The sequence below is a fragment of the Odocoileus virginianus genome, chromosome X (assembly GCF_023699985.2).
Source record: "Odocoileus virginianus isolate 20LAN1187 ecotype Illinois chromosome X, Ovbor_1.2, whole genome shotgun sequence".
NCBI lineage: Eukaryota > Metazoa > Chordata > Mammalia > Artiodactyla > Cervidae > Odocoileus > Odocoileus virginianus.
In genome coordinates, this window is record NC_069708.1 from 53,103,299 (window position 1) to 53,127,225 (window position 23,927).

Genomic DNA, 23,927 nt, shown 5'->3' on the forward strand with positions numbered 1-23,927 from the left:
GTAAGAGTAGTAGAGTTATTATTAAATAATACTCTAAGTATTATTATAACAATAATATCTATTACTAGTAGAACTATTACTAAATAATCTCTACTTCATGTACAGTTATAATACATATAATACAATTGCTATAGTTGTTATTATATTACTAAAATGTCTCTATTACCCTGATAGTTTTTTTGAGGATATGATTTTGGGCCTTAGATAAAGTTACCATACTCAGTATGCTATAAAAAAGTAATAAACTGCAATCAGGCAAATCTGATTGAAATCCCATTTTTAGTGCTTACTAAATATGTAGCCTCAGGAAAGTTATTTTATCTGTCTGAAATTGAGTTTCTTCACCTGCAAAATGGTTCAACAACACCTATTACTACTTTGGGCTCTTGTGAGGAATAAATAAAACAGTGTATGTACAAATGTGTATTGTAGTGTCTATACATAGTAAATTCTCAAATAAGTTTTAAAATGCATTAAAATCATGATATTGGCATTAATGAAAGTGTGATGAAACACCCCAAAGTTTATACTAGTATGTCAATGAGGCATAAGCTTCAGCAATGCCCTAAAATAGCAATATACGGAATAGAGTTCTGGTCAACAATTATGTTATTCCTAAGGTGTTCATAATTAACTTGTTATATTAAAGATAAATCTTAAGTAAAGTGTTAACATTTTTCTTTTCATTATCAAGTGGCTCAAAACAAGTATGATTAAGCTCTATAAATTTAAAGTAAGTAAACCAGTGTCCATCTCAAGCATTAATATGACAGCCAACTCTTTTGGAAAAAGCTGGCCCAGAATTTCCAAAGCTGTAAATAATGCAAACATTATACAATCTGCGGAACAGAATGGCTTGCAGTTTGGGATATCTCAGGCTAAGCTTGTACATGTTATCCTGTAAAAAATAGATCTTTTGGAAACGGCTCACTAACCCAAGAATATCTACAAGGAATAGTGAATGCTGCCATGAATCAGCTCCAATTGTGTGTGCCAAGAATGCTAAGTGAACTCATGATACCCTTCTTCTTCCTCTCCAAAGTCTTCACTTATTCAAGATTAAATGAAGGTTTTCAAGGAGTTATTTGAAGTTAAAAAGCACAGGAATGTACAAAAATTAAAGTAATTTAAAGCAACCCCTTGCTACCAGCATTATATACATGCATATAATGTGATTCATGATGCATATATATGATTCCAGGTAATGGAATACTCATATATTGCTATTTATATTGATATTAATTGTGGCTTGACATTTTAGCTCAGTTGGTTGGTGACCTGCTTTGGATTATTTGTTCTATGACAACTTTAGAAGTAGTTGACTAATTTTGCTAAACTGAAGAGGCTCAGGGAGATCCTAAGTTTCCATCTTCAGTATTTACCGTACTGAAGAAATGGTGGATAAATTAGTATTATAATATATTATATCCTGGCAATTTTTGATTATTTTAAAACAATTCAGTACTTGGAATGAGGCTACAACATTTTGTCATTATATTAAGTGATCCTCAAAGAGTATGGAATTGTTAATTTATGAGGTCCTGCCACAAAGAAATCACTCTTCTCTTTTCCCATCTCTGTTTTGGCCATTATCATGTGTGTATGCATACTAAGTTGATTTAGTCCTGTCCAGCTCTTTGCAGTCCTATGGACTGTAGTCCGCCAGACCCCTTTGTCCATTTGGAGTCTTCAGTCAAGAATACTGGAGTGGGTTGTCATGCCCTCCTCCAAAGGATCTTCCCCACCCAGGGATCGAACCCATGTCTCCTGTGGCTCCTGCATTGGCAGGCGGGTTCTTTATCACTAGTGCTACCTGGGATGCCCAAGCTGTTATCATATTGCATTGCAATTCTACTTACATATCTCTTTTCCCCACTAGAGTTAGAAACACCTTAAGTCCAAGGCCCTCATTTTATTCACCTCTATATTCCTAGGATCTAATACAGTATTTGGGATCCATTAAGAACTTGAAAAACGTTTTAAGGTAAATCGAGTTAAAAAAAAAAAAAAAGGAAGATTTGACTGAACAGCTAACTTCCTAATTCAGGGTTCAATTAGTTATTTATTTTTTCCTTGTAGTCCTAAGTATTGCATTAAATACTATCTTTTCCCTTATTCCCTTGTAGTATACAGTGGTCTCTTAGGGGACTTAATATAATTTTCAGTAGAAACTGATATGCTGGTGAAATTGATTTTTGACGAAGATTAAAACTTATACACACAGAGAAAGTTTGAGCCTGTAGTACAAAATGCAGTCACTAAATATGAATTTACACAGTCTGTAAAAATAAAATAAATCCTGAATGAGATAGATGAGAAATAAAGAGAATCTTTTGTATTGGATCAGATTCATCTGGTATTCAATTAGCTTGGAATTATTCCACTCATCTGAGTTTTTCTTATATAATTTAGACCCAAAGGTTTTAACTCTTCAACACAAAAGAGAAAATAAACAGTGTTTTATATCTATTTTATGCATAACACTGACTGGTAATTTAAGTCTTAGGAAACTTCCAGGAAAAATAGCTATCATCATCAATGAGAAGAACAGGGTACATTTCCAAACTCACCCTTAATTGAAATTAAATGTCACACCTCAAATCTTTCCATCCACATGTATTCATGGCTTTTTCAAAATTTCTAGTAGTCTGTTACAGTTTGTAAAGCATGCATTTGGATTCTTTAAAAAAAAAAAAAAGCTGTATCCAAAAGAAAGGTCTACCTAGCATCAACACAATTCAAGTGGGGCAGATGCCTCTATGATGTTTTAATAATTTGATATTAAAGCATAATATAAATTAATATATTGTGATATTGTTATTTTTCCTTATAAAACCATTGAAAATATATTCCTTTTCAACTGCCAGAAACCTAATTAACCCTGGTATAGCAAAGGTTTATTCATCAAATTAAAAGCTAAATTTACCTTTAGAGAGAGAAAATAAGTGGAAGATTATAGGACCAAATTGGATTTGTGTGTTTTTTATGCATTGCTTTTGTCTTTATATTTCATACATTGCCACAAGCAGCTTTAACTGAATAGGCTTGCTTTGTGAAAACAAAAGTTTTAATATTATTTTGTTAAGAACATGTTTATCATCTCAAAATATATAGTTATTTGGTTAAGATTAATCTTCTTTCAGCATCACAATGTGAACACAATTTAGCAACAACCAAACTGTCATCACTATGTCAGGAAAAAGTATGTAAATTTCTAGAATCTTGTGGATAACTAATGGATTACACTATAGGAGAGAGAAATTCAAGATGTTTTATTTTCCTCTAGAGACACAACAAAATATCTGTACTGATGCCAACTCCATGCAATAAAAAGTATTCATTTCAACCCCAAATTTTCATTTACTGGCTTGTAAAGACAAATATGCAGAATTGAAAACTGATTGTAATCCTCAAAAAAAAAAAAACAAAGTAAATAATAATTCCAGATCATGTTTTCAAAACAGTCTTAAAATTGATACTTAAATAGCTCCTACAATATTTCTAATTTGGCATAAAATGCCTGCATGAGACTCTTCTTCATGGGGAAAGCAGAATTCAAAATATTCTGGAGAAAATTAATTAATGTTGGCTCTGTGAATCTATTGTTTGACAAACTACACCTAGCTTAGTTGCTAACGATAAACTTTTTTGTTTGTTTATGACTTTGAGGGTCAGAAATCTAAGAAGAGTTCAGTTCAAAGGTTTATCTCTGAACTTAAAAGTCAGGGCATCTGGGACTGGAGGATTCACTTCCAACATGGGTTCACACTCATTCACTCACATGTCTGGTTCCTTGGTTCTTTGTTGGCCTTTCTTTCATCAAATGGTATCTCATCCTCTAGGGCCTCTACGTGTGGCTTGAGTTTCTCACAGCATGGTAATTTCAGGTCAGACTAAGAGACCCAAAGTGAAGTTATGAGATTCCTTTTGGCCCAGCCTCCAATATCCTCAAATATTATTCCTTCCATACTCTATTGGTCGGGTATTTCCCAGACCAACCAGATTCAAGGGGAGTGGAATGAGAAACTACATTTAAATGGGAGGGATAGGAGAAAAAATCTGGGGCTAGCTTTAATCCACTATAACGTTATCTCAAAAATTTTAAATATTGGGATTTGGCAAATCTGAACTTGGTAATGTCCTTAGCCATTTAGTTAAGATTGTTAAATTTTGGGTAGTTCTCATTTCAGTTCTAGTTTTAAGGATATCTGAAGCTGCATGTGCTTGGTAAATTTTTAAAAAATGGAGGAAAATAATTTCTAGAGGTTTTGAGACCTTACCGAATTCTAAAACTTTTCAAGATATACACAAGGATGTCCAATCACCCCAGTTATCTTTCTCTAGCTCAATTTTATGCTTAGGATTTCTAAGCCCTCATCACTCTGACTACAGAGCCCCCACCAACACTGAAGAGTTCTCTGACATTTAAAGAGCTCCTAACATCACCTTACGATTGAAGCATGAGTAAATTACAATACAAAACGATCTCCAGTTGTGAATAAACAGTACTAAATAAATCTGTCGAAAAGTTAAAATCACTTAAAATTAACCAGTCATGTGCTCCTTGGAATGCCAAAGATCTTGTTTAACTGATTTTGTTTTTCTTCCTCTGAATTACATGGTTGATTTAGCTAGCATCTTGGAGAAACAGCCTTTCTGGAATGAAAAATGGGCAGGTTTCCACTTTTCTGTCAATAAAGTTGTTTCCAAATTATGTAACAATATAAAAACTGAAAAGTTCAGCCTTGCATCTAATGTAAATTGGAAGCAAATTACTTTAGTGCTTTCACAGGGTGATATTGGTGAGTTATTTTGGCATATATATCTAAGTTAGAATAAATAAATATATATATGTATATGTATATATATGTGTGTATATGTATATGCACACATCTTAGGGATGTCCTGAATAGCACAGACAAGTGTGACACCCAGTGAGTCTGAATGATGAAATTTACTCCCTACAAAAGTTTCCCTCCTTACTTTAGAGCAACATTCCTCAAACTTTTCTGTTGAAGTTTGCTTAATGGCAGAGGAAAATGAAGAAGCATCTCCCTAGAGGCCACAAACACAAATTTTAGTCATGTTTTATTTGAAATGGTTGTGTGAAATTTGCTTTCTACTCCTTATTTCATGTTTTCATATAAAAATAACTTATCCATTTGAATCTTCAACAAATGATACAAGATCATTTTATGGTTTCATGTAACACCTGGCAACCACCAAATATTCTTGAGGTATTTTATACCAGTATGGATGGACAGATGTAAATAAAACTTACTCAAAGAGTGTGTCCACACATCTAGATTCAGCTTTAACAAAATGTGGAAGATTCTGCAAAGTAATATTCAGATGGTAGAGAGATAGTCTAATACTTTGACATTATTTACAGAATATTCAGCATTTTCACATCCCACTCTTGACAACATGTTTATTATTTTGTTTTTGCTTTAAAATATTTAACTCTGCTACTCGTATGGCTAGGCTGCATTAACTATAATGTGCTATGTTTCATTTTATAAAAATGAACAAGCTCTTAAGAATAGGTTAGAGGAATCTCTCACATATTTTCAAGATATAAACGAGCCTATAAAAATAAAAATTGGATTGGAAAGATCAAAGTTTGAGTCAAAAACTTCCAAAGTGAGTGAAATATTGGGGCCAATTCATCTTCCCTGGCTATATAATTGGTAGGTACCACTGTGGTCACATATTTCAATGTCACATACCCAAAGTATAACTAATAACTTTGCCAGCATATTTACCTAGTTATCTTGTTTAGTATTAAAGAAATTATCTGACGTGAAGAATAGAACAAAACCCAAGATAGACAAAAGTTCACAGATGTTAAAGAATGTAGTTTAATGGACATGGTTTGAAAGAGACCCTAGCAGGTCTCTGAGTTTTAAGCTTACAGTTCTTGGAATATAAGGATTAGTGGTAAGAGACTCAAAAAGAGGCTCAATACCTTGTGTCTTTATTTCAGTCTGTAAAAAGACAGTAGCACCCATAAATCAACTTGTTTCTTTTTGTTACACCATATTATTTATAAATATGCAGGATCTTAACCTAAAAACAAGTTTTAAAGTTTTAAATAGTCCTGAATTGTGCCACTGGAAATAATATTATCAAATCATTCTAAAGGTTGTACTGAGGAGCTGTTTTATTTTGAAAAAGGGCTTGTTCTCTAGGAGTTAATGCCCTCTGAATAAAAATTTTGGATGGACAAGCATGAAAAGTTTTCTGTACCAATCACCAATGCATGACACCCAGGAATCTATCAATCACAGAGTCAAAAAGCTCTGTCCTATAGCGCAGTAAATACCCAGTGTAACCAATTAGTATTACCATTCCTTGATGCAATAAAAACTCATTTCCTTAAACTGCTATTGCACTGAACTCCAGGGTTATAAATGAGCAGATGCAAATTGATTTGCATGAAATAACAGTAGCAGTAAACCTTTCGTGATTCATGCAATTTTCTCCATCTGTTAACAGAGAGCAAGTTTAAGAACTATTATTTCCTGAAGGAGACTTACCCAGCTGGACATCTATAACACTTGGCTGGTTCTCCATGGGGAACAATGGCTTGGGAGGTTTGTCTGTGAGTAAAGCTAGAAGAGAAAATGAAAAAAGGTAATGAAACAATTGAAATAAATTACAGGATGATAAAGATTCTATCCTGTATGGTATTTAATGTCTGTAAACTTGATAGTATGTAAACATTTATCAGACAGTGTTCCTACATGAGTTGTTACTCTATCCATACAATATCCATTTCCTAGCACATTTAGAGTGCTGTTGATTCACTGTAAATTGGCTACTTACTTTGAAAGCTACACTTTCCAACAAGATCAAATGAATATCTACTTTGAATGGTTTTATAAGCTTGTGAGTGTCAGGAAATAGAGATTTTAAAAGTATAATCATATAAACATTAAATCTTCAGACCCACATAAAATATTCTTAGTGACATGAATCCTAATGAACATTTCTGGTGGATTGAAACTTCTGCACCTCTGAACCATCCCTCACTCTCCATCTCAATCTCTAAAGCAATATAACAAAAGACACTGGTAACTTCATTAGTATCATTGATAATTGATCAAAAACACTGAACAAATATATTTTTCCCACTAAGTCCTGTGCTAAGTGTTAAGGGAAAAGAAGTAAAATTTTCATCTTTGCATTCAATGTATAACTTAGGAGTATGAACACAGAAGTAGCACATGAACTAAAGATATTAAAGAACAGAGAAGACAACTTAATAAAACATTGTACCATTTGAGTTATAAAACTGTAGTGTGGAGGGATTTCCCTGGTGATCTAGTGGCTAAAACTTCATGCTCCCAATTCAGGAGGACTGGGTTCCATTCTTGGACAGAGAACTAGATCCCATGTGCCTCAGCTAAGAGCTCATATGCTGCAACTGAAGATTCTGCATGCTGTAATGCATAGTGAAGATCCAACAGGCTTCAACTAAGACCCATGACAGCCAGATAAAGAAATTAAAGCTATATGGGGTAAAGGAATGGAGAAAGGACAGGTCAATATTTGTTGTCAGGTTGGGCAAAGTTTTATGAAGGAAATGAGTCTCCACACAGACCCTAAGAAGTGGAAAAGATTTGGAAAGGCAGAGTAATGAATGAGAAACACAGGAAAAATCAATAACATAAATCAAGGAATAGAGAGCTTCCCTGATGTTTCAGCTGATAAAGAATCTGCCTGCAATGTGGGAGACCTGGGTTTAATCACTGGGTTGGGAAGATCCCCTGCAGAAGGGAATGGCTGCCCACTCCAGTATTCTGGCCTGGAGAATTCCATGGACTTTATAGTGCATGGGGTCACAAAGAATCGGACAGGACTGAGCAACTTTCACTCAGCAAGCACACTGGGATTAAAGTTGAACAATCTGGTAATTAGGAGTTGAGTGGGGTGGAGTAAAAGTAAGTTGTTCATGATGTGAACTAATTGGAAATAACACTTGATATAATTGAGCTCACTTCTAGAGGATCTTGAGACATATGCAGAAGAATCTGGACATGATATAGTAGGCTAGAAGACCATTGTAGAGTTTTGGAAAAATAGCAACAAAAGACTATCTATCTAAAAGACTATCTATCTTTAGTGCTATCTAAAGACAAATGGCTTGATATGTACAAAGGTCTGGGGGGAAAAACAGCTTAAGAGGATTCAGTAACAATGCTGCAGTGAGGGGATAAGGAGTCAGAATATTGAAGTCTAGAGAAATTTTTTTTTTTTTTTTTAATGAGGCAAATTTGAGAGGCACCTAGAAGAAAGAAATGCAAGGACTTGGCACATAGATATAAAATGCTTTATGACAAACTCTATGTGATGCTAATATTTATATCTTGAGTTCCTTTTAATTATCTCTGTATTTATGCCTTACTTCAACTCTCCAGCTAGACTCTTACCTATCTAGGGGAAATGTTTTATACTTCTTTGTAATTCACAAGCGACCTAGAGTAGGGCTAGGCATGTAAGAGATAATCATTAAAGCGTTGTTTAATTGATTGGTTAGGAATTCTTGCTGACATGAGAGAAGTTCATCTCATATTTGCAAAGATATTTAAGAGGAAAAGAGAGACAAAAGTTGGGCACACGATAGGTAAGGTTGTGTGCTAAGTCGCTTCAGTTGTGTCCGACTCTTTGTGACCCTATGGACCATAGCCTGCCAGGCTCCTCTGTCCATGAGATTCTCTGGGTAAGAATACTGGAGTGGGTTGCCATTTCCTTCTCCAGGGAATCTTCTCTACCTAGAGATCAAACCTGGGTCCCCTGCATTGCAGGCAGACTCTTTTTCACTGAGTCACCTGGGAAGCCCAGGTAAGGTTAGGGAAATGCACAAACTTGGCAATATGCACACAAAAAATTGTGGATAACAAACAAAGGCACTGAAAAAGAGCTTTACATAACATTAATTTTATCTTCCTGATATCCAAACCATTCAGGAAAATTTTAGTGAAATGTTCTCATTTTTCCAATAAGACTTTGTTGATGAGCTGTAATGCATCTTGTCCTTATGGAATTAAGTGATCTATTTTTCGAACTAAGCTGATTGTAGCATAATATAGGCAGACACAAATTTAATATCTATAGTCTTCATTTTTTCAATATTTCAGTTATTTTTAATACCCTTATATTTAAATATTTGAAATACAAAGAATATGCTTTAGACAAAATTTAAATATTTGTATACAAAACCCAGTCACAATAGATGTTCACTTTTGTTGTTTGCTATTGTTTGAAATAGCAAAATGTTGACTACTACCAAAATATCCATCAGTAGGAGTCTGGTTAATAATATTATGTTACTTCTATATAGTGATATATTACGATACATCTACTTAAACGAATGAGGTAAACCTGTATGTCTATCATGAAATATCTCTAAGATACACTATTCAATGAAAGAAACAAGGTTCTCAACAGTGTGCATAATAATACTATCCTTTTTGTGAAAAAAATATGTGTGCATGCACATGTGCTATGCATTTATAAATTGTTATAAGCATGGAATATTTCTGAATGGATACATGTGAAATTCATAACAGTGATTTCCTCTGCGGAGAAGAACTAGGTGGCTGAGGAATAGTGGTGGATAGGTTAATTTTCACTGTATACCTTTTGTACATTTCGAACACCATGAATATATTGTGTATTAAAAACATGAATAAAATTAAAATTAAATAAAGTCCTGCCACCTACATTTTATTTATAAAGGAATAATTTTAGTTATTTGGTATAATTATTGTCAATCTGCTTTACACATCTAGATTATAGATACCTTGATGGCTGGAGACTGTTCTTAGTATTATTTTCAAATATGTCTTGCCACCAAATGTATTATTTGGAATGTGGTAGGTGGGAAGTAACTTTAGGTAATGTATTTCATGCTCAAAGTTGAATATGTTGGCTTACTTTCATTAGGATATGAATTTGGAGTCATGGTTACCCCCCATTCTAAAATTTGCCATGGACTATGGATATATTTACTCTGATTTTATGATTGTTAAGTGTCAACTACTAACATTTATTAATATTCATGATAATTTTAGGTGTCTTACATTCACAGGTGGTTCATAATTTTCAGTTATGTGCTTTCATATACATTAGTTCATGTGATCTACACAATGACTTGGAAGGTAAGGAAGATAGAATTATGGTCACCTTAGAGATGAAGCTAAATGAAGCTTATGTTATCTCATTTGGTGCCCCCTTGTGATCAAAATCTCCTATATGCAGAATGGAAAGGAAGATAGACATAAATTGTAGGCAGGAAACAGGTAAAAAATGCTAAGTACTGAGTCAATGATTTTAGCCTCTTTGACTACAGACTAATCAACTCAGCAAGGTTCCCAGGCCAGTGACAGTGGCAAACAGTCAGCTGAAACACAGTTTCTAGAGAACATTTCATGCATATACATTTTTTCCCCAAACCCATGAATGAAAGGAGATGAACTTGCACTTATCCTAACACATCCCAGTGGGATGTATGGGCGTGGAACCTCATTAAATTCCAATATCATGTCTAGGCTGGAAATTGCCAAGAAGTGCAGAACATTTGTGATGATAAAGCAGCAACTTCATCAGTTCATCTGGATCCTGACCAGAAGCCCACAGACAAATCTATCAGCGTCCAGCATAATTACAGTATTTGCAGATTAGCTAGAGCACATGCCATGAACAGGCAAGCTCATTTCTTTCTTCTTTTTTTTAAACCTCATCTGAAAATCACAATTACTGTTTGGTAAATGAAGGGGAGAACTGTCAATACCAGGCACCATGAACCACACAATGGAGATTCACAGTTTTATTAGAAAACTTATCTTGGACTTCTAGACTAATTGAGGTCTGAGCTAGTCTTTGAATTTGCTGCTTAAGCTTCATGTTTTGATTGAAAGAATGGGAGCAAGGGATGCAGTTTGGTACTAACATTTAAGTCCAGAATTCCTTCCTGCATTTCCCTCTGTAGCTGCTCATGTTTAATTATCCTTAAATATAATTGCTGTACAGAGTATACCATGGTATTAGTCTTAATGTGCTACTGAAGCTATGACTGTTACCACTTGTTTCTTCCTAAAGCTAAGTTTTATATGTTTGATACTAACTTTTCTGAGGAGAATGTCCAAATCACCTCTTCCTTTCCTATTGCAGGCAACAGTTGTATATACCTGTGCAACCAGAACAATTGATTTGAGTTAAATGATGGATACATTTCTGTGAACTTAGTGTGAGAAATCAGTAGAATCAATTGTTAGATTGAATAAATCAATTTATTGGACTATATTGCCTAAGAGTTATATACAGTTATTATAAGTTTCATTGTCTTATTTTGTTAATGCATCTCTAATTAGACTTGCCAGCGAGCCAAGCAGGAGGGAATAGGACAGCTGGATGCAAAGGACACTAAGTATGAACCCACTAGAATCACGAAGTGACTATTTAATTTTCATGAATGAAGACATTATGAAATGTGTATGTTTAGCTCAACAAAATGTATCCCTCCAAATCCATCCAATATCAGCACTGAAATCATATTCCAAAATCTTTAGTTTCACCACAACATTTAGCCATAAAAAATCTCCCAATGTTCCCTACATTTATAAGAGGATAGAATCTGAACTTATCAGGTGATTATAAAGGCAGCCATGATACAGCCTTAAAAAAAAAAAAAAAAAAAAAAACAAAAAACAAAACACCCCTTCCTGCATTCTTACGCACTCGTCTACTTTATCTGACTTTGTTTGGCCAAGTTACTTGCTTGATTTACACATTGCAACTCTGTATCTAAGCTTAGAGACAAATTATAATAGTTACCATAATTACAAGTTATTTAGTATCTGCTATGTGCTCAGCCTTTTTTAAGACATTTCATATTACATTTTACAAATAACTTTCTCAAACTCAAGGAGCTCTTGACTTGTACAGAGGGATCTGAACTGAGTTATGTCTGACTTCACCATGCTGGCAATGCCTTTTGAAGACCTTCCTTTTCACCATCCCAAGTCCTATCTGTCTTCCAAAAGTCAGTTGAAACCCTACATCCTATAGAAAGCCTTCCCTAATAAAAGCCTAAACAAACCTTTCCTCTCTCTGAAATCCTAAAGCAAATAAATTTCTTTCTGAAATCCTAAAGAAAGTAAAAACTCTTTCTTTGAACCATTCATTTGGTTCACTGGATATGTTGCTTTAAAAACAAATTCAACTTCATTTTATATGGTTATTTCTAGTCTCCCTAAGTAGATTTTGAAGTTCCTAGATGACAAGAATCATGTCTCGCATAACTCAATATTTAAGATAGTGTCTGACACTGTGGGACAAATAAACACAATCTTCAAACTAATTTTCCTATTGAATTCTTTCTGTAAAAATGGGTGCTTCTCATAGGGTTCTTAGGTTACAAGGAACAGAAACACACTCTTGTTAATTTAAGCAAAAAGGGAATTTATCAGAAGGATGTTTCAAGGATGGACAGGATGTCTGGGGGACTAAGTTTAGAAACAAGAAAGAAATCAGGCCAGGTCTAGATGTACAGGCAGAAAGGAACTACACCACAATTTTATCTCGATTCCATTACTGGACTGAATTCACTCCAACTGGTTTTCTGTGTTTTTTTAATTTGCTTTGTCTTGTTGTGTTGCATCTTGTTTTCTGTCCTTGTGTCATTTTGAGCAAGATTCAAAATCTGAGGAAAGAGAAGCTGAAGGGACAAGATTGAAAGTCCAGTCCTAGCCAAGACTGCATGCACACCCCGAGGAAAAGAAGAATCTCCCTAAAGCAAGATTTCACAGTCTCAGCAACATCATTAATTTTCAGTGCCAGATAATTTTCTCTTGTAGGTGGCTGTCTTCTGCATCATAGAATGTTTAATGGCTTCATTGGCCTCCAGCCACTCAATGCTAGTAGTAACCTCCCCCAGCTGTAACACTCAAAAATGTCTCTAAATATTGGCAAATGCACCTAGGGAACAAAAGCACCCTAGGTTGAGAACTACTGTCTTGCAAGAAACTTAGGTTCTCTGTTGTTCTGAGGGAATTGAAGATCTTCAGAAAGAAGATTTGGGAACAGTCTTCACATGGGAGAAGAAAATGGAGGTCCTTACTAAGCAAATTAGGACGAAGGAGAGCCAGGGATGTTGTTAATATCCTTAAAGATTTCCTGTAATCATGAAAGGAGATTCTCCAAGTCTAGCCAAAGTAGCTGACTAGCTTCAAGATTTCATAAATTGAACACAGAATGAATTCAGACATTGCTGAGTTCTGGAAACACCATAAGCCTTACTATTTCTTGGAAAGGACTATCTCTGAGTTAACTTCAGAGACTTCCTAATTTTGAATTATGATGCACAGTTTTTACTGACTACTTAATGAATATAAAGTTCCATATATTGTGAAGGTTTCATTTCTAGGATTACTAAGTTAAGAATCCTCTATTTAGGTAATCATTCAGGAAACATATATAATAAATATGATTATTTAATATCATCTTTAATCCTCCAAATCTGGAAACTCAAACAGGACCAGCATTAGATATAATGTATCTCCTTTGCCCTAAGCTTCCTCTTTTTGTGTACCCTATTTCAGGGGAGTTTCTTTTCCAGCCTGATTTTATGCACCCAGTTTGTCTCTCTAAACAAATCTTGCTGCAAAGAAACTTCTGTGATTTAAATATTAGTATGAACTTAAGATATCTTAACTTCCTTTCCTAAGGATAGTCACTTTTGAAGAATTGTCTGGAAATGTGTAAGGGCAGGCTTTGTTCCTTAGTAGAAAGTTAAACAACAAGCACAAAACTGGCCCCAGGGCCCTTCTCTTTACTCCTGTCTTTACACTGGTATTGGACAACAGACAGGGTAGGCTTCAGCAGAAGTTAATGAAGACAGATACATTATTTTCCTCAAGATTCCAACCAACATTACTATGAGTGATTTCTCTACTTAACATTATCTTAGGAAAGACAGTCCAAACATAGTTTAAATTAAATAACACATTAATGTCCATGAAAAGTCTTGTTTTCACTTCAGTCTGTTACAACCTCCACCAACTAAGTGTGTGCATGTGTATGCTCACTCATGTTGAGCACTTTGAAATCCCATGGACTGCAGACACCAGGCTCCTATATTCGTGGAATGTTCCAGTCAAGAATACTAACATGGGTTGCCATTTCCTTCTCCAGGGGACCTTCTCGTCTCAGGGATCAAACCCATGTATCCTGCACTGGCAGGCAGATTCTTTACCACTGAACCACCTGGGAAGCCCTCCATCAATTAAGCACTACATTAATTTTTTATAAATATTTTCTCGACCAAAGCTCAATATCTTTGTCTCATTTAAAATAGGAGGGGGCAGACTGACATATTATTCATCTATCAATTCCATCCAGAAAGAATATGTATTCTCTATCTGTTCCAGCTATGGTAGAAAAGCTGTGATAGCGTCAGGAAAAAACATCAAGTCAGTGATTCCAAGAGCCATTGTAGATTTGTTTCAAATCATTGATGGCTTGACCTTCAGATATTTGGAAGTACGTCTCCCATACCTCCCTACTCCTAACTAAAAATAATTTCCTTTAGTAGGTCACTGTTTGGAGAAGTAAATGGCAACCTATTCCAGTATTCTTGCCTGGAGAATTCCATGGACAGAGGAGTCTGGAGGCCACAGTCCATGGGGCCCCAGAGTTGGACACAGCTGAGCGACTAACACACACACAAGTCACTGTTACTGATGGTGGTGGCTCATGATCCTAATGCATGCATTTAAAAGATAAAATTACTAAAAACCTCAGAGGTAAATAGACAGGAGGTCATATTCATAGGATTAAACTGTTCTTTTAATACAAACACAGTCTAGTTCCACTAAAATACTCCTGCCATCATTTAAAGCCATTCCAAGTATTTGTCTTTATTTAGCATAAAATTTAAGTCAGATATTTTCTTTGACTAAGTAGGTGATCCTTTAACAAGCAGATACTAAGTTGCCAGGGAAGTGCTAATTGTTGATATCTGCCAGGCTATTGCCCCCTGCACAGCTCAGAATTCCTGAACTTCCCAGCACCAGCAACTCCTCTGGGCATGTGGCTCAAAGACTGTATCCTGCCTTGCAATTCAATGGATGTGCCTTGAGGGTCATGAATGGTCAGAGTTGCTGTGAAGTTGCCCTAAGGTGCCCTTTCCTCTAGATTCCTTATTTATTTAAACTAATGTTTGAGTTTTGAGCAATGCATGAGCTTTGGGAAAGCTTGAGCATAAAGGCAGGGCAATTTCTTCTCAATGCCATTTGACATAGGGCCCTTCTCTGGAGAGAACAATGTTTATTCAGCACAAATCTTCCCAGACATAAAACAACTTCTTCAAACTTGAAAAGGAAACAACCTTGGGGGAAATTGAAACTTAAACAGAGGTTGTGACAGTAGGTTCTCTCTCTCTCTCTCTTTCTTTCTCTCTCTCTCTTCACAGAACACGCTTTTTCTTCACTTTTGCCTTTTCCCCCTCAAGAAAGAAAATCAAGAAAGATTTTTGCCTTCTGTCTTTAAAATAGTACTCCTGGGGCACTTCTGCTTATAGTGCACTTAAATTAATATAGTGTACTTCTGAGTTCCACATACAACTTGGGATTTGGTTAGCACTAAATAATGAGAAATTGATTAGTTTTATTTTTTCAGCTTTATTGACATATAACTCTGTGTAACTTTAAGATCTTGGAGGGGGAAATGGCAACCCACTTCAGTATTTTTGCCTAGAGAACCCCCTAGACAGAGGAGCTTGGCATGTATGGTCCATGGTGTTGCAAAGAGTTGGACATGACTGAAGTGATTTAGCTTGTATGCACAAGTTTAAGACACACAATGTATTGATTTGATACACTTTTATATTGTAATACAATTACCACCATAGAGTTAACTAATATCTCCATCAGGTCACATAATTTACTTTTTGTGGTGAGAATGTTTAAGGTCTACTCTCTTAGCAATTTTCAAATATATATTGCAATAATGTTCATTATAGTCACCATGCTGTGTATAAGATTCCTGGAACTTATTCATCTTCTAATAAGTTTGTACTCTTTGACCAACATCTCACCATTTTCCCCACTTTCCAGCTCCTAGTAACCACTGCACTAGTCTCTGTTTCTATGAGTTTGGCTTTTTTTAGATTCCACATATAAGTGGTATCATGCAGTATTTGTCTTGTCTGACTTATTTCACTTAGTACAGTGCCCTCTAGGTCCATCCATATTGTTGCAAATGGCAAGATTTCCTTCTTTTTCAAAGAGGAATAGTATTCCATCATGTATCTTTATTAGATAGGTCAAGTTTCAACTTGCATCAAGATCCTCATTGGCTTTTGTGGTTACTGATTCTAGAAATTTGGTCCTGATAGGCTTAGGAATATAATAAGATACTCAAAGATAGATAATTTTGGAGCTAGACATGGATTTATTTTGTCTAATTTATCTGGCTACTTTGACAGATGAAGAAATTGAAAGGCAGAAAGAGTTGCTGAACATTATAGCACAAATTAGTGATAAAGCATAAGACTAAAACCCAGGTTTTCTGAATTAAAGATCAATATTCTTGCCACCGCCCCATGACTAATATTGATTAAACATGCCACTGCAGATGGTGACTACAGGCATGAAAGATGCTTGCTCCTTGGAAGAAAAGCTATGACCAAACTAGACAACATATTAAAAAGCAGAGACATTACTTTGCCAACAAAGGTCCATCTAGTTAAAGCTATGGTTTTTCCAATAGGCATGTATGGATGTGAGAGTTGGACCATAAAGAAGGCTGAGCAATGAAGAATTGATGCTTTTGAACTGTGGTGTTGAAGAAGACTCTTGAGAGTCCCTTGGACTGCAAGGTGATCCAACCAGTCAATCCTAAAGGAAATCAGTCCTGAATGTTCATTAGAAGAATTGATGCTGAAGCTGAAGCTCCAATACTTTGGCCACCTGATGTGAAGAACTGACTCATTGGAAAAGACCCTGATGCTGGGAAAGATTGAAGGCAGGAGGAGAAAGGGATAACAGAGAAGGTTGGATGGCATCACCAACTTGTTGGACACGAGTTTGAGCAAGATCTGGGAGTTGTTGATGGGCAGGGAAGCCTGGCATGCTGCAGTCCATGGGGTCGCAAAGATTCAGACACGACTGAGTGACTGAACTGAACTGATGCATTCCATGCCAAGCTCTTTTACATTCACTCCATCATTAAATACTCAAAATAATATATGAAGTAGGTCCTAACATTATCAATATTTGACAGATGAGAAAACTGAGGTTCAGTGAGATTAAGTGACTTGGCTAAAGTCATATTGCTGATAAATACATTATGGGTCCAGGATTCAACCTAAGTCTATTTGACTCTTGAGTCTGAGCTCATAGATATTACTCTATACTGTTACTTCTCTTCCTCGTTTTCTTTTTTTTTTTTCCTTCCATTTATTTTTATTTGTTGGAGGCTAATTACTTTACAACATTGCAGTGGTTTTTGTCATACATTGAAATGAATTAGCCATGGATTTACATGTATTCCCCATCCCGGTCCCCCCTCCCACCTCCCTCTCCACCCCATCCCTCTGGGTCTTCCCAGTGCACCAGGCCTGAGCACTTGTCTCATGCATCCAACCTGGGCTGGTGATCTGTTTCAGCCTAGATATACATGTTTCGATGCTGTTCTCTTGAAACATCCCGCCCTTGCCTTCTCCCACAGAGTCCACAAGTCTGTTCTATACATCTGAGTCTCTTTTTCTTTTTTTGCATATAAGGTTATCGTTACCATCTTTCTTAATTCCATATATATGTGTTAGTATACTGTAATGGTCTTTATCTTTCTGGCTTACTTCGCTCTGTATAATGGGTTCCAGTTTCACCCATCTCATTAGAACTGATTCAAATGAATTCTTTTTGATGGCTGAGTAATATTCCATGGTGTATATGTACCACAGCTTCCTCATCCATTCGTCTGCTGATGGGCATCTAGGTTGCTTCCATGACCTGGCTATTATAAACAGTGCTGCGATGAACATTGGGGTGCACGTGTCTCTTTCGGATCTGGTTTCCTCAGTGTGTATGCCTAGAAGTGGTATTGCTGGGTCATATGGCAGATCTATTTCCAGCTTTTTAAGGAATCTCCACACTGTTTTCCATAGTGGCTGTACTAGTTTGCATTCCCACCAACAGTGTAAGAGGGTTCCCTTTTCTCCACACCCTCTCCAGCATTTATTGCTTGTAGACTTTTCGTTTTCTGACTTCAAACTCTGTTTTTTTTTTTATTAAAAACATATCCAGTTTCCATATAAGCATCTCAAAAATAGTTATTTTATTTAATTGATGGAGTTTGAGGATGAGCTGACTGAATACCCTTTTTTCTTTTTTTGATGTTTATTGGAGTATAATTGCCTTACTAAGTTCTGTTAGTTTCGACTGTACAGTAAAGTGAATCAGCAATAACAGTACATATATGCCCTTTTTTGGACTTTCTTACCATTTAGGTCACCACAGAGCACTGAGTAGAGTTTCCTGTGCTATACAGTTCTCATTAGTGATCTGTCTTATACTTAATATCAATAGTGCATATATGTCAATCCCAATCTCCCAATTCATCCCACCCTCCCCTTTCCCCTTTGATATCCATATGTTTGTTCTCTATGAATGAGTCTCTCTTTCTGCTTTGTATAACTTCCTCTGCATCTATACAATTCTATAGGTCAAATAGTGGGATAAAAGTTCAATTTGGATTGGTGTTATTCATTCTTTCAATCAGCTAACAAAACTTTATAGCTGTTCTATTTTAAAATGGCACTCTATTAAACAGTGTATGTGTCTATTTTGGGGTTGGGGATATAAAGCACAAATTTGAAGAATATATGGAGTAATATCCAAAGAGTTAATCTAGTATGAGAGATAGGCATGTACAAATGAATGACAAGAAGCAGAAATTGCCTATTTTAGTTTTTCTTGCTATTGAAACAAGTTATCAAAAACTGAGTGATTTAAGACAACATATTTATCTTATAGTTTGAGATGTCAGAAGTCTAACATGGATCTTACAGAACTAATATTAAGGTGTTGCTAAGGCTGTGTCCTTCACTGAGGCCCTAGGCAACAATTTATTTCCTTTCTTTTTCCAGCTTATAGAGGCTGCCCACATCCCTTGGTGCTTGGTCTTCTTTCATCCACTAAGCCACCAAAGGTAGCTTGAGTCCTTCTCACATGATGTCATGGAACTCTTCTCTTCTGCCTCCCTCTTTCACTTTTAAGGACCCATGTGATTACATTGGGCTCATTTGGGTAATTAAGAAAAACTTCTCTATTTTAAAGTGACATGATTAGCAATCATAATTCCATTTGCAAACCTCATTTGCCTTTGCTATATAACCTAACAGATTCCTAACAGATTAATATGTGGACATCTTTGGAGAGCCATTATTCTGCCTACTAAAATGTCACAACAGGTAATCAAATAAAATGCAAATGGAATTTACAGAAGGATATGAAATCTTGGCTGTCATATGGAAGAGCATATTAATACACTGCATGTGTTGTATTTTAATGAAAACTTTGGTTTACTCATTTCATTTCAGGCAAATCAGTTTGTGAACAGGGACATAGTCTTTATATTTAAAACAGAAGTCCATCAAGGCAATTAGTTAATTGTGTACATTGTAATTTGAATACATTGGGCTGCTATTGATAATTCTGTTTTAACCTTAGTGATTTATTTACCTATAACTATCCTTTTCATTATAGGGGACTGGAATGCAAAAGTAAGAAGTCAAGAAACACCTGGAGTAACAGGCAAATTTTACCTTGGAGTACGGAATGAAGTAGGGCAAAGGCTAATAGAGTTTTGCCAAGAGAACGCACTGGTCATAGCAAACACCCTCTTCCAACAATACAAGAGAAGACTCTACACATGGACATCACCAGATGGTCAACACTGAAATCATATTGATTATATTCTTTGCAGCCAAAGATGGAGAAGCTCTATACAGTCAGCAACAACAAGACTGGGAGCTGACTGTGGCTCAGATCATGAACTCCTTACTGCCAAATTCAGATATAAACTGAAGAAAGTAGGAAAAACCACTAGAACATTCAGGTATGGCCTAAATCAAATCCCTTATGACTATACAGTGGAAGTGAGAAATAGATTTAAGGGACTAGATTTGATAGAGAGCCTGATTAACTATGGATGGAGGTTCGTGACATTCTACAGGAGACAGGGATCAAGACCATCCCCATGGAAAATAAATGCAAAAAGGCAAATTGGTTGTCTGAAAAGGCCTTACAAATAGCTGTGAAAAGAAGAGACGCGAAAAGGAAAGGAGAAAAGGAAAGATATTCCCATTTGAATGCAGAGTTCCAAAGAATAGCCTGGAGAGATAAGAAAGCCTTCCTCAGCAATCAATACAAAGAAATAGAGGGAAACAATAGAATGGGACAGACTAGAGATCTCTTCAAGAAAATTAGAGATACCAAGGGAACATTTCATGCAAAGATGGGTTCGATAAAGGACAGAAATGGTATGGACCTAACAGAAAAAGACGACATTAAGAAGAGGTGGCAAGAATACACGAAAGAACTGTATGTAAAAGATCTTTATGACCCAGATAACCACAATGGTGTGATTACTCAACTAGAGCCAGACATCCTGGAATGTGAAGTCAGGTGGGCCTTAGAAAGCATCACTACAAACAAAGCTAGTGGATGTGATGGAATTCCAGTTGAGCTATTTCAAATCCTGAAAGATGATGCCGTGAAAATGCTGCACTCAATATGCCAGCAAATTTGGAAAACAGCAATGGCCACAGGACTGGAAAAGGTCAGTTTTCATTCCAATCCCTAAGAAAGGCAATCCCAAAGAATGCTCAATCTATGGCACAATTGCACTCATCTCACACGCTAGTAAAGTAATGCTCAAAATTCTCCAAGCCAGGCTTCAGCAATACGTGAACCGTGAACTTCCAGATGCTCAAGCTGGTTTTAGAAAAGGCAGAGGAACCAGAGATCAAATTGCCAACATCCGCTGGATCATCAAAAAAGCAAGAGAGTTCCAGAAAAACATCTATTTCTGCTTTATTGACTATGCCAAAGCCTCTGACTGTGTGGATCACAATAAACTGTGGAAAGTTCTGAAAGAGGTGGGGATACCAGACCATCTGACCTGCCTCTTGAGAAACCTGTATGCAGGTGAGGAAGCAACAGTTAGAACTGGACATGGAATAACAGACTGGTTCCAAATAGGAAAAGGAGTACGTCAAGGCTGTATATTGTCACCCTACTTATTTAACTTATATGCAGAATACATCATGAGAAACGCTGGGCCGGAGGAAGAACAAGCTGGAATCAAGATTACTGGGAGAAATATCAATAACCTCAGGTATACAGATGACACCACCCTTACAGCAGAAAGTGAAGAAGAACTAAAAAACCTCTTGATGAAAGTGAAGGAGGAGAGTGAAAAAGTTGGCTTAACGCTCAACATTTAGAAAACTAAGATCATGGCATCTGGTTCCACCACTTTTATGGCAAATAGATGGGGAGAGAGTGGAAATAGTGTCAGACTTTTTTTGGGGCTCCAAAAGCACTGCAGGTAGTGATTGCAGCCATGAAATTAAAAGTCGCTTACTCCTTGGAAGGCAAGTTATGACCAACCTAGATAGCATATTAAAAAGCAGAGACATTACTTTGCCAACAAAGGTCCATCTGGTCAAGGTTATGGTTTTTCCAGTGGTCACGTATGGATGTGAGAGTTGGACTGTGAGGAAAGCTGAGTGCCGAAAAATTGATGCTTTTGAATTGTGGTGTTGGAGAAGACTCTTGAGAGTCCCTTGGACTGCAAGGAGATCCAACCAGTCCATCCTAAAGATCAGTCCTGGGTGTTCATTGGAAGGACTGATGCTGAAACTGAAACTCCAATACTCCAATACAAACTCCTCATGCGAGGAGTTGACTCATTGGAAAAGACCCTGATGCTGGGAGGACTGGGGGCAGGAGGAGAAGGGGACGACAGAGGGTGAGATGGCTGGATGGCATCACCGACTCGTTGGGTATGAGTTTGAGTAAATTCCAGGAGTTGGTGATGGACAGGGAGGCCTGGTGTGCTGCGATTCATGGGGTCGCACAGGGTCAGACACGACTGAATGTCTTAACTGAACTGACTGAACTGACTGGGTATACACGGCCTACCATTAAAATGTTTTGTAATGCAAAAGAATAAAAAAAATGCAAAAAACAGAGAGCAAAATATCATGTAAGCAATTTTAACCATTTGTATGTGCTTATAGTACTTAATCATTTTAAAAACAATTGTTTAGGAGGGAGCTAAGATGGCGGAGGAATAGGACAGGGAGACCACTTTCTCGCCCACAAATTCATTGAAAAAACTTTTGAAAGCTGAGCAAACTACAGAAAGCAACTTCTGATCGCTAGCAGAGGACATCAGGCACCCAGAAAAGCAGCTCATTGTCTTCAAAAGGAGGTAGGACAAAATATAAAAGATAAAAAGAGAGACAAAAGAGTTAGGGATGGAGATCCATCCTGGAAAGGGAGACTTAATAGAGGAAGTTTCCAAACAATAGGAAACCCTCTCACTGTGATCTGTGGGAAGTTTTCAAATCTCGGAGGGCATCCTAACCAGGAGGAAAAATAAATAAAACCCACATATTACATGCCTAAAAGCAACTCCCAGCAGAAAAGTATCCCAGACACTCACACCCACCACCAACAAATAGGGGCTAAACAGAGAGGAGCGGGCGGCATTGCTTAGGGTAAGAACCGGACCTGAATGCTCTGAGGGCAATCTGAGGGAGCTAAAGTGAGATAGCAACTTAAACTGTGGGATAGCAAGAGAGAGAGAGAGAATTAACCTGTGAAAAGCCCTAACCTAAGGCAAAGCCGCCCTTTCACAGAACAAAAGAACTGAGCAATACCAGAGAAGAGCTAGCCAGCTGCAGACCGGCCCATCCCCCAGCAGAGGCAGAGGGGAGGCGTGCACCAGCCAGAGCCGTAAAGAGGCAAATTCGGCCCCAGAGAGGGCATCCCCTACCAAACTGCAAACAGGCTTCCAGTTTCTAACCAAAGACTTCCTGAGATTCTGGATGGTTGACATCCGCCAGGAGGGTCGCAGCCATAGATCAGCTCTCCAGAAGAGACACAAGGCACACAGGACCAGGCGCTCCCAGAAACAGGCTGGGACAGGGAGGGCAGAAGTCACGCTGCACCTGGGGAGAGTGTGCTTGTCAAGCTCCAGGTTGCCTGGGCTGCTGGAACCAGGGAAGGCACAAAATGCAGGCCCAACTGAGTCTGCACCTTTGTGGAGTACCCAAGAACCTGAACCTGAGCAGCTTAGGCCTGGGAAGTGCACGCAACTCAGGGCAGGCTCCCTGTAGAGCAACCTAAAGTCTGAGCAGTGTAGATGGGGAAAGCACACACGCCCTGAGTGGGGGCAAACCCAGTGTGTCCGGAACACTGCGAGTACTCCCCCACTCGCCAGTGATATTTGTTTGCAGTCCTCCCTCCCCATAGCACGACTGAACAAGTGAACGTAAACAAGAGACCACCTCTGCCCACTTGTGTCAGGGCGGAAATTAGACACTGTAGAGACCTGCAAACAGAAGCCAAATAAACAAAGGGAACTGCTTTAGAAGTAACAGGTGCAACAGATTAAAATCCCTGTAGTTAACACAACTACACTGGAAGGGGCTTATAGATATTGAGAAGCATAAGCAGGAAAAAGGAACTATTTGAAACTGAACTGAACCCACACTGCCCGCAACAGCTCCATAGAAATTCCTAGATATACTTTTGCTATTATTATTATTTTTTAATTTAAAAAAATTTAAAAAGTGCTCTATTACTTTTTTAAAAAGTGCTCTGTTTTAAAGTGCTTTTGAAAGT

The 23,927-nt window shown here is 37.1% G+C and overlaps 1 protein-coding gene across 2 annotated transcripts in view; it reads right to left on the reverse strand.

Moving 5' to 3' along the window:
- IL1RAPL2 (interleukin 1 receptor accessory protein like 2) overlaps window positions 1-23,927 on the reverse strand; it is a 1,257,588-nt gene that overhangs the window by 314,706 nt on the left and 918,955 nt on the right. For both annotated transcript variants that reach the window (XM_070461797.1, XM_070461798.1), the window contains exon 6: window positions 6,540-6,614. In XM_070461797.1, the coding sequence (XP_070317898.1) occupies window positions 6,540-6,614 (75 nt within the window). The remainder of the gene's footprint in view (window positions 1-6,539; window positions 6,615-23,927) is intronic.